At 51.5% G+C, this 16,579-nt stretch overlaps 1 protein-coding gene across 2 annotated transcripts in view; it reads left to right on the forward strand.

Annotated features, from left to right (window-relative positions):
* Positions 1–14,610, forward strand: part of Olfm1 (olfactomedin 1) — a 38,226-nt gene extending 23,616 nt beyond the window's left edge. For both annotated transcript variants that reach the window (XM_041674156.1, XM_041674157.1), the window contains exons 5-6: positions 6,909–7,015; positions 12,909–14,610. In XM_041674156.1, coding sequence (XP_041530090.1) covers positions 6,909–7,015; positions 12,909–13,583 — 782 coding nt within the window. In that variant the 3' untranslated portion in view covers positions 13,584–14,610. The remainder of the gene's footprint in view (positions 1–6,908; positions 7,016–12,908) is intronic.
* The last annotated feature ends 1,969 nt before the right edge of the window (positions 14,611–16,579 follow it).

A 16,579-nucleotide genomic window follows, 5' to 3' on the forward strand; every position in this document is an offset into this window, starting at 1 on the left:
TGTCTCCAGAAAGATTTTTTTTTTTTTTTTTTGGCTCCATCTGATGCTCTGACTCTGTCTCCCTTCATCCATACCTTACAAAATTTAAAACATCCCAAAGAACAAATACTTTTCAAAAGCCTTGGTGTGGGACAAGCAGAGAGTTCCAGTGGTTAAGTACTTCCAGAGCAAGCACAAGGACCTGAGTTCAACACCCAGAACTCATGTAAAAATAATCCTAGCACAAGGGAGGGGAGACAGGTGGGTCTTAGGGCTTGCTGGCCAGCTCCCGTGGCTTACTTAGGAAGTAAGATGGTGAGAGACGCTGTTGAGGCGGGTGACTCCTGAGAAATGATGCTTGAAGTTGTCTTCTGGCCTCCACAGAGTTCATACATACACATGTGCGCCTGCCCAGACCAGCACATGAGTGCGGATTCCTGGTGTCAGGTGACAGACGAATGGGAGTATTCACTAGAGAGGTTGTCTCCTGGCTTCCAGGTGACTCCCCGCGGCTGCTCCTGGCTTGCCCCCCAAAAGACTGTAAAGTTTTGAGCTCCCAGTACTGATGAGGTAGGAAGCTATGATGGGTACTGGGAACTAGCTGTTTTGAAGCAACACTCACAGGAACACCAGGATATCATTTTCCATTCTATATTCTTACTATTGTGCCTCATAAAACCCATGACCCATTGTGGCAGGGGCTGGTAGCCTTAGTCCATCCATGACTGGGACTGGATGGCAGCCTCTCCATTGCCTGTACACACCCTCTAGGAGTGCCTAGGGTGCTGGGCTGAGGACCGGCTATGGGTCCCCTCCAGTCTTCCCTTGGCTTTCCTCCATGGCCTCCTTCCCAGCCTTCCCAGCCAGGTATTTAGAGGTCTTCCTGGTCTCTGAAAAGCCCAGAGGCTGAATTTATTACCCTGCAAAAGTTATTTTCACTGCCAGGTAACCAGGCAGGGTGTCATGCCTAGGAGAAACTAAGAAAATCATGATGGAGACCGTGGTAGGACATTACCAAGGCCGCCAAGCTGATGGGCCTTTGGGAGAGTGGGTAGCTCACATGGCTCTCCAGGTTATCCCAGTCAAGCCAGACTTCCCATCTGTCCTCAGCCTATTTTTAGCAGCTGCAAGAATTTACCTTATGGCTAGGATCTTGGGGCTTTCACGTGGCTACCCTTGGACTGCTAAGGCACATGTGATTCGGAATGAAGAAAGAATGAGGCCAGATAGTCCCACCCTAGGGTGCACCAGAGAGGTGACCTGAGCATGTAATTCTTTCCTAAGAGGGGCTTCAGTAAGCATGTACTTGAAGAGAAACAGCAGCTGGGGTTGGGACCGTGGGTTCTGAACCCCAGTCTGGGAAGTCTTGGGGTGCCAAGCTATAAAATAGCTAAAGTAGCAAGCCACTCAACAGCAGGTGCCTCTTCCAGGTCCCTACAGTCTTCCATCCCAGTGACTCCTGCTTTACAACACAAAGGTACAGAGTCCTTAAGCCCTAGGGTCACTGTGAGAATTTACATACATTGTTCATGTCACCAGCTGTGCACTGCCGGGCTCAGAGAAGCAGCTGGGGGGTATGGTAGATCAGTAAGCAGGTGGGAGGGCAAGCAAGTGGGGGTGGGCATAGCTAGTAAGTGGAAGGACAGAGGGACCGAGGGAGGCAGAGCTGACAATAGATGGATAGCCGGGTAGAGGACTGGTCAATGGCTGATGGATGAGTAGATAAGCTGCTGGTAAAATTAGGTGGCAGATGGTTGACTGACGGGTCTATAGATAGGTTTAGCATCTGTCCCAGGCCCTCAGCCGGAAGCGTAAGGACTAAATACTTTATGGCTTCTTAATTCAGTCTTTGCATCAGTCTTGCAGAGAGGCATCGTCCCCCAGCCTCCTCAGCAGCCAACTGACAGGGTGGTCACGCCCAGGGTGCACCCTGTCGTGGGCACCACTCCCTGCTGACCCAGTGGGCGGGGCTCTGCACTGGCGGCTGTGCAGTAGCTGAGTGTTACTCCTTAAACCTCAAGCCCCAGGGTCCTTGGTGTGTCTGCCTCTGCAGGTGCTTGGTTAGGAACATAGGTCCGTAAGGGAGGGAAGGGCTCCCTGCATCTCTCAAAGTCTCTTCTCAGAACCGTCCTAAATTCCTGGCCTGCACACAGGCAGAAAGCATAATTCAAGGACCAGAGTTAGCAATTCTGTTCATCTTCGGGCAGCATGCTTTTCCAAGTGTCCCAGCAAGGACTTAGAATTTGAAATATCTTCCTTCTGCACTAAGCATACAGCTTAGACATAACATGTTTTGGGCCTTTTCTGCAACGTGCAATTCCCTGCAACAAGTCTTGTGCCCGGGGAAGGGAAGAGGCAGTTAGCTGCCCAGAACCCTGGTGTCCCCTGAGAGGATGCTGCAAGGTCAGATCCTAGCAGCTCACCTGAGTAAAGCTAGGACCGGGGACCCCAGCACAGGCTGCTCAATGCAGCTGCCCCCCAGACTTAGGTTGTACTGGTGCTGTAGGCTTCCTTGGTCACCATTGCCATTGAGGATGAGTTGGTATGAAGCGGTATTCCTGTCATACATGCCAAGGGCTCTTTGGACACGTTTTTGTTTTGTTTTGTTTCTTTCTCTTTTTTTGTTTGTTTGTTTGTTTTTTGTTTTGTTTCTTTCTGCAGTTGGGTTGGAAGTCTCCAGGCAGCTAGGGCCAACCAAGGGGGAAAGTGTATTTTTGCTCTACTGAGGAAACGTCTTAGTAAACCTTGTGCCTCCCACTTAGGAGTTACCTGACAGCCAAGTGAGCTGTCCACACAGTGTCCACACTAGTAGAATGCTAATTGCAGGCTCCTGCCCTGGTGGGGCACACTGGTTTGCCATGCTGTGCTGTGCTGTGCCGGGAGCAATATGGACTCTTGAAGGGAAGTCAAAAGATACCTTCCTAACACTTGAGATGCCAGAATCACGTGGTGGAGGCTTCACAGTGAGGCTAGAGACTCTCAGAGCTGTGTGACCACTCCCAGTAAGAGAGTTAAGGGTGAGTTAGCAGTGAAAGCCTAAGGGAATAAAGCCCAGGATTCCGGCAACCTACAACAACCTAGGCCAGGTCTGCCTCCTCCATTTCTTTTAAAGAGCAGGCGGTCCACTAGAGGCCTGGCCTGGCCAGAGCAAGAGGGGAAGGATGGCTCTAGGATAACGTTCACAGGTCTGCTGTGGGCTCTGGATCCAAACCTCGGTCTGCATTAGGGCTCTTGCATCTGTATCTTAGACCTTATTCCCAGCCTGCAGACTTCTTTCCAGACAGTTCTTCTCTAGTTTCAGGGCTAAGCACTGAGCACGGAGGCCAAGGCCAAAGCTTGTTTGAGGTCACAGACCTTCCTTCCCAGCTCTGCCTCCCAGAGATACTCATCCTGACTCGAGCTTTGAGATAGTCTGGGCTGCTCTCAGCTTGGCATCGGCTCAAGAAGTATGCAAGGCTCACGGCTTGTCGTCTAGCTTGACCAAGCATCTACAGTCCAGGACCCTCCCCACTGGGCATCATCCTTCCTGCAGGCCTCTTCCTGAGACCCCAAAGCTTTCTACCACCCCCACATGTATCCTGAGTGCGTGGCTGGAGAGTGGTACTTTCTAGAACTGGGTGTGCCAAGATACCGCCAAGCCTCTGCCATGGGCTCTTTTAGATCCTGTCAGTTTGTGAGGTCTCGGCAGAACTAGTGTGGACAGAGAACTAAAAATAACTCCCTGACTTAAGGATGGCAAGCAGCCTCCAGCCCCATGGGCCCTCGGAGCTGTGCCTGCCCCAGCATCTTAGAGAACAGGAGACACAGTGGCCACGCCTACCTACCCTCCTCAGCCAGCACTGAAGCATTGAACGGTTGACTGCCCTGGTGACTATGCACCAGGAAAACAATCCAGAGGAGGCTGGGTGTGGCTGGCAGGCTGGACCTGCTGGGCAGCCATCCTGTAGAACTCAGACATAGACCTCCTGCCACTTTCTGAGATAGAAAAAACAAAAACAAAACCCCACAAAAACAGAAACAGTTGAGTAGAGTGTGGTAAGATTGTTCAAAGCTGCCCCTGGCCTGGCTGAGAGCAAAGTCCTGCACATTCTCCATCCGAGCTCACAGAAGACTGACTGGACCATTCAGGCATATTCTGGAAGGCCTGAGTTGTGCGCCTACGTTAGTTTGCTTTCCTGGGGGCCCTGGTGATATAGTGCCTGCTTATAACTGAAGCAAACGTGGGTAACAAGAAGGATGGCCTTCACTCCCCAGAGGCTCACCCTACTGACCCCAACACTTCTCAACTGGTGAATTAGTTGGTGTACTGAAGAGACTCTTCTGAGACCTGAGTCCCTCGTTTGTTTATGGGGAAGTAGGGTGAATGGAGGAGACCCCTTACCTGGAACAGCAAGCCCCCGATGCTTTTGTTGGCACCCCAAGGGAATGTGGGGTTCAGCTGAGGTCACTGAGATGGGTGGGATGACGACATCTTTAGGGCCTAGGCATGTGTCTGGGACCAGCCCTAGAAGCTTGGTGGGAAGTTGGGATGCTGTTCTAGAGTAAGAACAGAATAGGCCTGGCTATGGAGGCAGGGAAGGCTAGGGTCAGGGTTAGGCATCCAAATTGGGCTGCGCATCCCCCTGAAACTGTGCCATGATCGGGTGGTATACAGAAAGATGGTAAATTTCTTCAGGAGAAGCTATCCAACTGCAAAAGGACCTCGAATGGGTTTGGGACCGATCTAATGTAAGTTGGCATCTCGGAAAACTTTAGTATGTGGCTGAGTCATGTGCTGGCCTCAAGCGCAGCATGCCACTGGGTGGGAAGGATGCCTTCCACACGGGTCTCCTGCCATGCCTCCTGTGCATGCTGATCCCCTTGGACCCTAACCTCCAGGCAGTTCATAGATCATATCTCCAGGACCAATGGAAGACCTTCTATGAGATATTACAGGGACCAGTGACTCTGTGGATGCTGGGTCTGGATGACAGGATGGGTTCTGGGAAGAGGACTTGCAAAAGGGTTGGCTTCTGTTGGCTTCTTTCAGTTCCCACCCATTTTGGAGGAGCCTCTGTCTCCTGGCAACCCAACGCCCACCCCAAGTCAACAGGAGCGAAGGAAGAAAAAGTGGGAGTGAGGGGTGGAGTCCAGCTTGGGCATCTGGCTTCCCCTGCCCAGCCTCTACAGGCAGCCCACAGTGAACTCATTCGAACCTCAGAAGCATACAGTTACGCAAGTGTGTGTGTGTGTGTGTGTGTGTGTGTGCGCATGTATGTGTGTGTGAAGGAAATTTTTCTACAAACAAACCCATCAGGGATCCTCACTTCCAACTCCTGCCAACACTGGTCAATCTTGGCTTCCCACAATGCCCTTCTTTTTCCTAACCCTTTTCTTGGTGTCTCCTCCAAGCCAGGGCTTGGGAAAGGCAGGGCAGTGTGCACAGAGGCCAAGTGGGCATGCTTTGTGCTCAGCAATGGGCCTCTCAGACCCTTGCACCCCAGACCTCCATGGAGCCTCGAGCCTTAGAAGCAAGTGCTAGTGCAGGAAAACTCAAGTTCCTCCTGGAAGGGGAGGTGCCTCTGGGGAAGGGACAGGAGAGTGGGCACAGTGGTGGCACTTCCTCTCCTAGTCTGGACAGGAGTGCCAGCACTGGGGCATTGGTGGGAATCCAGGCCTGGAGTGGCTTTCAATCCTACTGAGCCTCCCTCTGTCCAAGGTCCCCTCTCTGCTGGCTCCTGAGCCAAGCTGAGCACTTCACCTTGTCAGTTTTGTACAATGCCTCTGTGGACATGCTCACCCCATTCCAGGCTTGGGGAGATGCTGGTGGGTGTGGGAGCATGGCAAGCTGCACCCTCCCCTGGGCTTGACCCTCCCTGCTCCATGTAGGATTATCTCTGCTTCCCTGTGGTCTCAGGTTAAGTCTCTCACAATCTCGCCTAAGCACCTGGATCTTCTCTGAACTTTGCAGAAACTGTGTATGTATGCTAATGTGGTCCCTGGGGGGGGGGTATCTTATAGACTTGGGGGGCGGGTCACACTCAAGCCTGACCTGGAGGGATGGAAAAGAGGAGTCCTGCACAACAGGCTCAACCTGGAGGCTGAGAGCAGGCAAGAGACCTGCAAGCTAAGGCAGGAACGCTGGGTCACAGCCTCTGCCACTCCTGAATGACCAAGTTGTGGCTCTGAGGTCATCTCTGGCCATCTGTGAGGTGGGAGGGCTGCAGGGGTCACATCTAAGATTCCATAGAGCATAATGCTCAACTCCCAGCCCTCCTGCCAGGGGCTGTTCTTCTTGAGAGCATGGAAAACCCACACACACACACACACACACACACACACACACACACACACACACACAGCAGGACAGCAGCAAGCCTCCACCTGCCTCCATCGGGGGTGGTTCTAGGACAGACACATGCACAAGGGAGGACAGACACATGCACAAGGAAGGTGCTCCCACAGTGTGGGGTGCTGTTACGGGCTGCTAGGATTGTCCTTCTGTTTGGGGAGGTGAATCCTGCTTGGGGACAGTGTCTCCCATGGAGCCTAAATTCCCTCCTCCTGCTTGCCATGCTGCCTAAGCTCCAGCAGTCAGAGAGGACTGAACTCTTGTGTCCCATTCCCAGAGAAGACTGAGGCTTGCTGTGGTGAGCTCTCTCTTGTTACTGGGGCTGCCCTGGCCTCTTGCTCCCAAGGAATCATGAGACCTAGGAGGGCAGCCATGCACTGCCATGCCCTGCCCATGCTGGCCTTAATTGTTCCCTCTGGAGGAAGAGGTGGCTCCTCATGGCCACTGGGGAGACTTGTTTAAGTGGCATTATGGGCTGTTGGGCACCAGATCTGGAGGGGAAGAGGATGAATCCCCCCAGCCCAGATGTACCCTTGGGGGGAGGGGTCCAAGGCTCTCAGTTGCCTGTTGGTTCTGACCCATGCACACTCTGTTCCAGCCTGCGGGAAGCTGACGGGTATAAGTGACCCGGTGACTGTCAAGACCTCTGGCTCAAGGTTCGGGTCCTGGATGACAGACCCACTGGCCCCAGAAGGTGATAACAGGGTAAGTGTCCCTGGAGCTTTTAAAGGACTTAAAAGGCCTGGTCTCTGTCCCTCTCCCTAGTGCCAGCCATGTCTACCTCCCAAGCAGATAGCTTCAGACTCTGGGTAGAACCAGAGTCTCCCAAGGGCTTCTTCCCAGGAAAGCTGGTAGAGTCCCCTATACAAACACAAGTGGCAGACAGTGGGATGGGGAGGCTGCCCATTTGAGAATGGTGGTGGCAGTTGTGGAAGCAATAGTGGCTCTGCCCAGTGGCTGAGCAGGTACTGAGGCATCTCCTGTGCTGACCGCTCCAGGCTGTTCCCATCACTGCCTCTGCTTCCGGGGATAGAATCTATTAGGCCTTTCTTGTTTTAATGACAGCTGATTTGTACTCATTTGCCATTCCTTTCATGGCTGATAGAAGCTCTGTGTTTCTTTTTGATTTTGAGAAGAGGCTGGGTTCCTTTTTCCTGGGTGTTTCCCCCCTGGGCAAACAGCAGAAAAGAAAAATGAGCCAGCCGCCCATTTTGGGCTACTTCTCCTTCCTGGGGACTGGGCCTTGGTCTCAGTTCCTTTAGGAACTGGATGTTGGGAGTCAGAGGCTGGGAGGCTCCTTGATGGAGGAGGCCTGCCTGGAAGGAGCAGCCCCAGTCTTCAGGAAGTTCTAAGGGAACTGGAAGGGGTGCTTCTGAGAATCACGGTCCTTTGATGTCATGCAGTGCCAATCACGGCAGCCAGGATGAGGCCTCCCAGGGTCCCAGCACTCCTCCCCAAGGCCTCTTCTTTTCAGAGGTTTGCAGGATAGTGGACAGAAGCAGGGAACTGGGAGCTCCTCCCTGGGCCCAGAGAAAGGAGCCTGAGATCTGAGGTCCTGAAGTCTTATCACAAGAGAGACTCACATCTCTCCCAAGCAAGATTGGAGTTCTGGAAACGAGGTAGCTGGGGTGGGCAAAAGACCCTCTAGATGTGCCAGCTCTAGAGAGCAGTGCCACTAAGGCCTCAGCCAGCTCTAGAGGGCTGGCTGGGCTACCCTGAAGATACCGTAGGGTCAGGGATGTGTGGGCATAAGTTGTGTTCACACTGGTTTCTGGACCATGATGGTCTCACAGTTTCTCAACATTCTAGTTTGATTTTGGCCGCTGTGATAAAAAGCAACTTAGGGAGGAGGATTTTCTGTTACACTTTCATTGTTAGGGAAAGTCGGGGCAGGAGCTCAAGCAGGAACCTGAAGGTGGACCTGTGTGCTACTCCTGAAAACATTACTTCTGCCTAAGGAACTCAACCGTAGCCAAAATATTACAGCAGGAGCCATGGAGGATGCTAATTGATCTCTTATGCTGAGCCAGTTCAGGACCTGTGATAGTGCTCCCCACGACAGAATGAGTCCTCCTATCAGTTAAGGCAATCAAGACAGTCCCTTCCAGGCACGCCCATAGATCAACCTAAGGAAGACTCTTTATTTGGGTGACCCTAGGTTGGGTCAAGTTGACAATTAACATAGACAATTAACACTAACTAGAGCACGTAGGCTGTGCTAGAACCCACATCCCATCAGCTAAAACCTAATTCCGCTCGAAGTTTTCTTAGGAACACCCTTCACTACAGATGTGGATGGTATGGCTTTCTGGAGAGAAAGACAGAGCCAAGGCAGGAGGTACTTAGAAAGCCCAGGCCAGCATGCCAGATTCTGTCCCAACCATGTCGTGTCTAGTGACCAGCTCTGGCTTGCAGAAAAGCAAGACCCTGGCTGGGAGCAGACATACTGTATTGTGTGCTGCTCTGGGCACTTTGGGCTCCAGCCATTCAGAACCACGTGCTCCCCACAGTGGCCCATGTATTCAGCCTGCTAAGTGACATGTCGCCTCGTCCTACCATTGATCAACACCAGCAGTGTTTGTTTTGTTTTGCTGTCTTCCAATCTCCCATTCACTTTTGATCACATACTCGCAGGAGACCAATAACTCACCACACGCGCACACGTAGGCACACACACTCACACACTCACACACTCACTCACACACTCATTCAGAGAAATTGATGTTGGCTTTATGGCTTCGGAGCAGATCGCTGTGGAGGGTTCTGTGAGAATGCTAGGGTGAAACAGAGGGAAGAATTGTGTCAAGTCTGTGAGGAGGCCTCAGGAAGCTGTAGAACCCCTCATTAGTATGTGCCGAGGGAATGCGTTGAGCTAACTCTGTCTCCACTGCCCCTGTGTAAGCTGTTAGAACAAAATTAGCTTGGGATACCTTTGCATGGGCCTTCCTCTCTTTGTCAAGCGCCAGCTGTCTACAGGCACTGTTCTAAGAAACCTCCAGCAGTGAGCCGCCTGTTTGCTTGCCACACACCCTCAGTCCCCACCAGAGGCCAGGCCCTTTTCACCAGTGTTAGAAGCAGAAGGAGCTGACTGTAATTCCCGTCTTGTGCATAGACTACGTAAGTCCCTACCACACTACCACAGCTCCAGAGCCCTGCAGTTCCAAAGATTTCATTCTGGATTCCAAGGCTCACAGTCTTCTTGGACTGGGTCACCCTGACAGACTATGTCCCACCCACCCCTCTTTCTTCTCCGTCACTGGTTCCCCACCTCAGAAGTCCAATCTAACTTACACAAGACATCATAGAGGGGGCTTGTATCATGCTCCCAGCACCCCCAGGAGGTTCATGTTCAGAGAGGGGGCGTATTACTCAAACCCCAGCTTAGCTCTGTGCTTCAAGGACCTTTCCCTTCATCTAAGCAGCATCAAAGCCAGCAGATGATCCTTAGAACAGAGGGTAGAATTATCCAGAAGGCTTTAGATTATGCAGATATGCTGGTGCCTGCAGCTCTGTCTGCTGGCAGTTTAGACATCCCTTCTAATCCTTCCTCAGTGGGCGTACTTACTGGGACATTCCTGGGGCGGCTGGCATCCCGCCACTTCCTCCTAGCCTCCCACCGTGGCTCTCTCCTCCCCTTCACTAACAGCTCCCTTTAGAACATCTTTTCCAAGGCTGAATTCCTTGATGTTAGCAGCTTCAGGAGGACATTTGTCAAATGCTCGCCAAGCCAGAGAGAAGAGCTAACTAAAGTCTTGTCACTAAGAAAGGCCCTTAAATAGCATCACCTAACACCTCGGCTGCATTGTAAGGTGCTGGCCAGAGGCCCTGGCAGCCCTACCGTGGCTGCCCTCCTCCCTGAAAAGCAACTAAACTTAGTACAGTTAAGCAAACCTCTCTGGCCTCAGTTTTCTCATCTGAAAATGAAACTAGCAGCAGGGATACAACTTGGTTCTGTGCAGGACAGTTCAAGGAGCTCCACAGAGCCTCGGATACCTCTGCACTGGCAACTCAGGCCCTGGACATCCTCCCCAGGAGAGAATGGCAGAGTGAGTGAGACAGATGCAAAGTCAGCATGCTAACTGACAAAGCAGAAAGATAAGATGCTCTCAGAGTCAAGCCCGGATGTTAGAAGGACATCCCAGTACACCTGGGCAATGGCTACAGATCTGGGGACTTGGAAACTACTAAATCTGTAAGCTTGGGTGTTAGGATATGCCAACATATTCCTTTTTTCTGATCCACCGAGTTCGTTCCCTGAAGAGCAGACTTTTTAGAGGTCACTAGGCAGCTGGAGAAGGGCGATGAAAGATAAAACGTGGATCAAAGGAATCCTTGCTCATACATAGGTCACGGTGGGATTGGACTTGAGGCATGGCTCACGAGCTGGTGTAACAGTCTGGCTTGTGAAGTTACTTAGAAATGGGAGTATGTGTTTCTCTTTTGCAGGTGATCTGGTCAGTTATGTCAAAATTGTCAGGGGTCAGTTATGGAGAGACAGAAATCGGGACCAGAAAAGTGAAAGTGGGGTGGCTTTTCTTCCACTCGTCCCCTCTACTTACTAAGCGGCTGTCTTGCTTCAAAGGCAGCTCCACCTTAGTGCATGATGACACTCGTGTTCTCCAAATAAAGTCATGCAATTGTGCAGGCATCCTGACACCCTGTACTCTGCCCTGCACCTTTTGCTGAGCATCCTTGAGTCTAGCTGGAAGAACCCTTGATCCTTCCAGAGGACATGCGAACCAGCCACCATCACTGGGGTCTCTTCCCAGGGCAGCACCAACCCAAGCTGAGTGAATTTGGTCCAAACCATCAGGTCTTGGAAGGGACAGAAGACAAGGGCCTTTCACAGGGGGAGGTCACAGTGCCGAGGGGAGGAGCAGCCTCTGTGGAAATGGGGCTCCTTCCCATGAGGTTCTCTGGGTTTTAAGTTGTGAAGTTCTCCTCTGCAGAATGACCCATATCCCAAGCTGCCTCCCGAGCGTGTGGTTGAATATTCAGCCTCTGGAGTCCACTCCCCTGTCTTCTAATCTCTGTTTTCAGAAAGTGGTACCACGGGCCTTTGTCTGATTTGCCAGTGTATGGGAGACGAGACCATTTAGAGATCCTTAGACATTGGTGTCATCTTGTTACACACTGGACCCAAGAAATACAGAAACCTGTCTCTAGCTCCCCACCACGGAAGACCCACTCCAAAGCACCAAGGAGGGGCTTGCTCCAGAGGGGGACAGGGAGGGCTAGCAGAAGGTGCTTCAAGCAGAAGCTGTGAAGAAATAGAGAACTCCCTGTCCCATGAGGCAACCCAGAGGACACAGTGGGTGGGCCACTTTCCCCCAGAGACGAAGGACATGTCCCAATCCTCCAGTACTCTGTGACCCATATCACTGAGGGATGGTCTGAGAGAGATGGGATAATAACAGCCTCGAACGAGACTCCGTTGTTGCCGTCGTTGTTTTTAATCTCATTAAAAACAAAAGGCACATCTGCTTCTAAGCATCTGAACGGATGTCTCAGGAACACAGTTGTTGGTTTGTGGGGGGGGGGGGTTTGTTTTGTTTTGTTTTAACAAAAATGTCGCGCCATGCCTGAGAGCCGCCGCAGCCCTAATCCCTGCTCAGTTTTCCCAGCTCTCCGTGGATAAAGCAGCTGTCTTACTGCCAGGCAGATAACGCTGCCAGGCCTCCTCTCTTAGCCCCGCCCCCTTATCATTTGCTACAAAATTGCTTTAAATGACTAAAGGTTTTTGTTCCCAGTATAGATGGTTCTCGGGTCAATTGGTGTGCAGAGTCATCGGAAATTCATAGGCAATCACTTCCTTTGTAACCCTTCAAACTCAGGCCTCGGTCATTTTTTCACTTGGTTGATTTCCACGGCTGATAGCCCCGTGTTCCAGTCTGAAAAGTGTTTTCCACAGATTAGGGAATGAGCTATTGCTCCCCACAGCAAACCAAAGCCCCAGTTAGTTATCTTTCGCTGTGCACACATCCCCACCTCTGCCCAGCATAGACCATGAGTCAGACTGTACTTCAGTAACAGCCTGGTGGAGTGGAGAGGACTCGCTCACAGCGTCCCATCCTTACGCTGGGAAATGCTCCTTCCCAGTGACCTTGAGAGCCAGTTGTCACTGCCGAGGGAAGCTCCCCAGTGTGTGAGCATCTTCTTAGCAGCTGTACCCTTTACAAGGCTGACTCCAGCACTGTGTCCCTGCTTTGATGACATTCCCAAGCCCTTGGCCAGGATCCAATAGAGAGCCAACAGTGAGATCATTGTCCTATAACATGGTACCAGAAGGGCTCCATCTGGGGTCCTGGTGGGGTTTCCCATACCAACTACTGGTGTATATTGTGTAGACTGGCTGTGCACTATGTATGCGTGAGACTCCAGAGTGCCTGACTGCCTGTCCCCACTAGTGTCCCTCCACTGTGTCCTACGTTTCCCAGGGGTTTGGAAAATAGGTCTGAGTGGGGACCAGTCAGGAGTCCAGCGTTCTTGAAGGCAGGACAAAATGCTCTATAGTCTTGATGGCTCTTCCAGGTCCTTTTGTTTTAAGTTCCCACACCCTCCTGTTGTGGGACACTGACGAAGTCTGCTCTCCCCACAGGTTTGGTACATGGACGGTTATCACAACAATCGCTTTGTCCGCGAGTACAAGTCCATGGTGGACTTCATGAACACAGACAATTTTACCTCGCACCGTCTCCCACACCCCTGGTCAGGCACGGGCCAGGTGGTCTACAATGGTTCCATCTATTTCAACAAATTTCAGAGTCACATCATCATCAGGTTTGACCTGAAGACAGAGACGATCCTGAAGACACGCAGCCTGGACTACGCTGGCTACAACAACATGTACCACTATGCCTGGGGTGGCCACTCGGACATCGACCTCATGGTAGACGAGAATGGGCTCTGGGCTGTCTATGCCACGAACCAGAATGCCGGCAACATTGTCATCAGCAAGCTGGATCCGGTCTCGCTGCAGATCCTGCAGACATGGAACACCAGCTACCCCAAGCGCAGTGCCGGCGAGGCCTTCATCATCTGCGGGACCCTCTACGTCACCAACGGCTACTCGGGGGGCACCAAGGTCCACTACGCTTACCAGACCAATGCCTCGACCTACGAGTACATTGACATCCCCTTCCAGAACAAATATTCCCACATCTCCATGCTGGACTACAACCCTAAGGACCGCGCCCTGTATGCCTGGAACAACGGCCATCAGACCCTCTACAATGTCACCCTCTTCCACGTCATCCGCTCTGATGAGTTGTAGCTCCTGCTTTCCCAGAAGCCCAGGGTCCAAGTCCTCTCCCAGGGGACATTTCCATGAAATAGCTGCCAAAATGATTCCAAGAATACTAACAGCCCTGATTTTGAGGAATCAGCGTGATTCTGACGCCGAGGGATGGTGTCGCCTCTGTGTTCCTCCTACTCATGCAGGTGGACCTCAGATTTCAGAAGAAACCACCGTGTATGCGGATGGAACTGCAGCCCACGGTTCCCTGGCTGTCCCCATCCCTCCCTATCCCTCTCTGGTCAACTAACTCAAAGAAGCAAGGCGATGACTGTTGGCCCCTCTCACCCAAGAAAAACCCACTGTTAGGATTGCATGGACATTTCCTTAGGTCGTGATCAGCGCGATGATGTGATGGCCATTCCCCCCTCCCTTCCCCCCTCCCAGAGCCCCCGCCCCCGGCCCCCGCGGCGCTCAGTGTAGGCTGCTTCAGCCCACACATATCGCAGCTGCCTTTTTCTTGACTGTGTTGTTGTCTCTTAGATTAACTGTGCTGAGACTCCCGGTAGCTCATGGACCCGTGTCTAGTGCTTTCCCGAAGCGATGGTGGGTGTTCGTAGAGTGAAGTTGCCTTACCCACGTTGTTGAACTTGCGTACCCTGTAGCTAGGTCGTGAGGTGTCCGTCTGTTATCCCCCAAGGTGGTAACTCCGTGTGTTCAATTTATGCAATGAATGTTGTCATGCAATGCCGTAGTTTGGATTGATAAGTGGATGGTTTCTGTTTCTAAAAAGAAAAAAAAAAATCAGTGTTTGCCCTTATAGGAGACATAGTCAAGTTCATGTTGATAATAACCCAGTGGAATTCTTCTCTTCTTGTCAAGTTATCCGAATCATGTAACCTTGGATGGGAAGGACGCATCTTGGGAAACTTCAGGTTCCAACAGGAAGGAACTCCCCAAGGGTAGCCATGTGTGGAAAGGTCATTTTTTAAGAAAAAAATAGGTAAAAGAGGGCAACTTTGTACTATTCCGTTTATCTGAGGATCAATAAAGATATTAGGAGACAGCCTCGCTTTGCTTATTGTGTGACAAGAGAGATGAGCTGAGTGTATAATCTTCACAGCTACTTTCTAGTCTGGACCCCAGCCTCCCAATCCCCAAAGCCAGAAAGAGCTTGGCGTTTCCCCCACCTTAGCTGCCCCAGGGGCTCCCACTCCTCACTTACTCTTCTCTCCTGGAGCGGGAACCCATGCCAGACAGCCCCAGTGCCATTGGCCATCACCAGCTGAGACCCCACTGATGCTAAGCCAGTGAAGGTGAACCTACCCCACTTCCGGCCCAGCCTTTTACCAAGGGTTGTCACAGATCTATGTAGGGGTGCCTAGTCCTCCCTGGGACCCCTAGATGTGCCCTATCATGGCAATTCCAAGGAGCTCAACATGCAGATAATGTCCTAGGACACCCAGGTGGACCCCATATGTAAAAAAATCCTGAGGTTCTTGCAGGCCAAATCACAGCCAGGTTGGGAGCCTTTCTAGAATGCCCTGGAATTTAATGCCAGCCAGAGAAGTGGTGGCTTGAGAGGAGCTCTCTCGGCACATGGTGACGTGCCTGGCCTTAGATCAGACAAGATGGTCTGTCCAATGTTCTGTTATCTCCTCTCACCTTGACTCCACAGTTGGGTACCTGTCATCCCACTCAGGGTGGACAATGACAACGTGGTTCAGGGTGTGTGTTCACCAATCAGTGAGCAAACTAGTTTCACTAATCAGTGAGCAAACACGTTCCCATGTATGTCCATGAAGCTGCCTGATCCCCAGGCAAGATACTGATGGTACCCTGGACAAACTGATGCCCCTGATGTTCAGCTGTGCCATGGAATTGAGAGTCTGGGGATGTCTATGGACAGACAATGATTCTGGTGCCCACTGGAAGTTGGCAGAACTGCATGGTGAACACCTAGGAAGAAAGTAGCTATGGACATTTTGGGGATGGTGTCCAGCTTAGTCATACTAGGCAGTCTTATTACCTGGCCCTTGACAGAAGTTGGAGGAACAAGATCATGGTGGAAAGGGATCTGGGAGGCCTCCAGAGGGGTGCTGAGCCTTGACCGGCCAGGCCTGACATGGTGTTCTCAGCCACTGCTCCTCCAGGTACTACAACCTGGACCCAGGCTCCTTCCTTAGTGATTAAGTGGGCTGCTGATACAGGTGACTGATCCAATCTCTGAAATTTTGATATGATGTTATCTACAAAATTCAATTACAAAAAAAGTTATAAAAAATCTCTTAATACTTTAAGTGAATTCATGATTTTGATGTGGCCACATTCATAGCTGTCCTCGGCCAAATGTAACCAAGCTCAACTTGTAGGTTGAGCAAACTTACAGTTTCCTGGAAGAGACAGGACCCACTTTGGCCCTCTCTCACTGTGTTCACCAGACCCCAGACATGGGGTCCTAGCTTGCTCCCTGAGGGGGAGTGGAGTTAGCCATCTACTCTCGGGACTACCCTCCCCTCACCACATACACACCTTAGGGATGTTCGCTTTTCCCCACCTGCCGGAGCATCTCCCTCCCACAGGCTTTAAGACTTCCTGTAACTAATCTCATTCAACATAGTCTAGGATCTGGGAGAGGTGGTTTAGGTATCCAAAATAGGTAAGTCTCCCAAATGCAAACCAAAAAAAGAAGAAATCTCTTTTCTTGCTTTCTCTTCTGCCTGGGAATTCGCAGGCTCCACCAAGAGGTGAAGAAGAAGGAAGGAAGGGAGAGGAGGGCGGTCTGGGAAAAGCTGATCCTTAATTACAGGCTCGTTAACTGCCAGGGACACGGGGACACAGGAGGAGCCTCCAGTTAAAACTTCTGGAGGTGGGAGACATTTTTCATACTTTCGTGCTTACAAATTATCTCTGGGTGCGACAGCATGCAGAACCCCACCCCCATGAGACAGAGTAGCTGCTTATCCATCTAAAAGACCCAAGTTCCAATAAAGCTGTCATTCAAGCTGTGAGGCCTCTGCCCCGTCCCCGTTTTG

Source organism: Microtus oregoni, unplaced genomic scaffold, assembly GCF_018167655.1.
Source record: "Microtus oregoni isolate MIOR12 unplaced genomic scaffold, Mior012 000025F_ref0000491, whole genome shotgun sequence".
Taxonomy (NCBI): Eukaryota; Metazoa; Chordata; class Mammalia; order Rodentia; family Cricetidae; genus Microtus; species Microtus oregoni.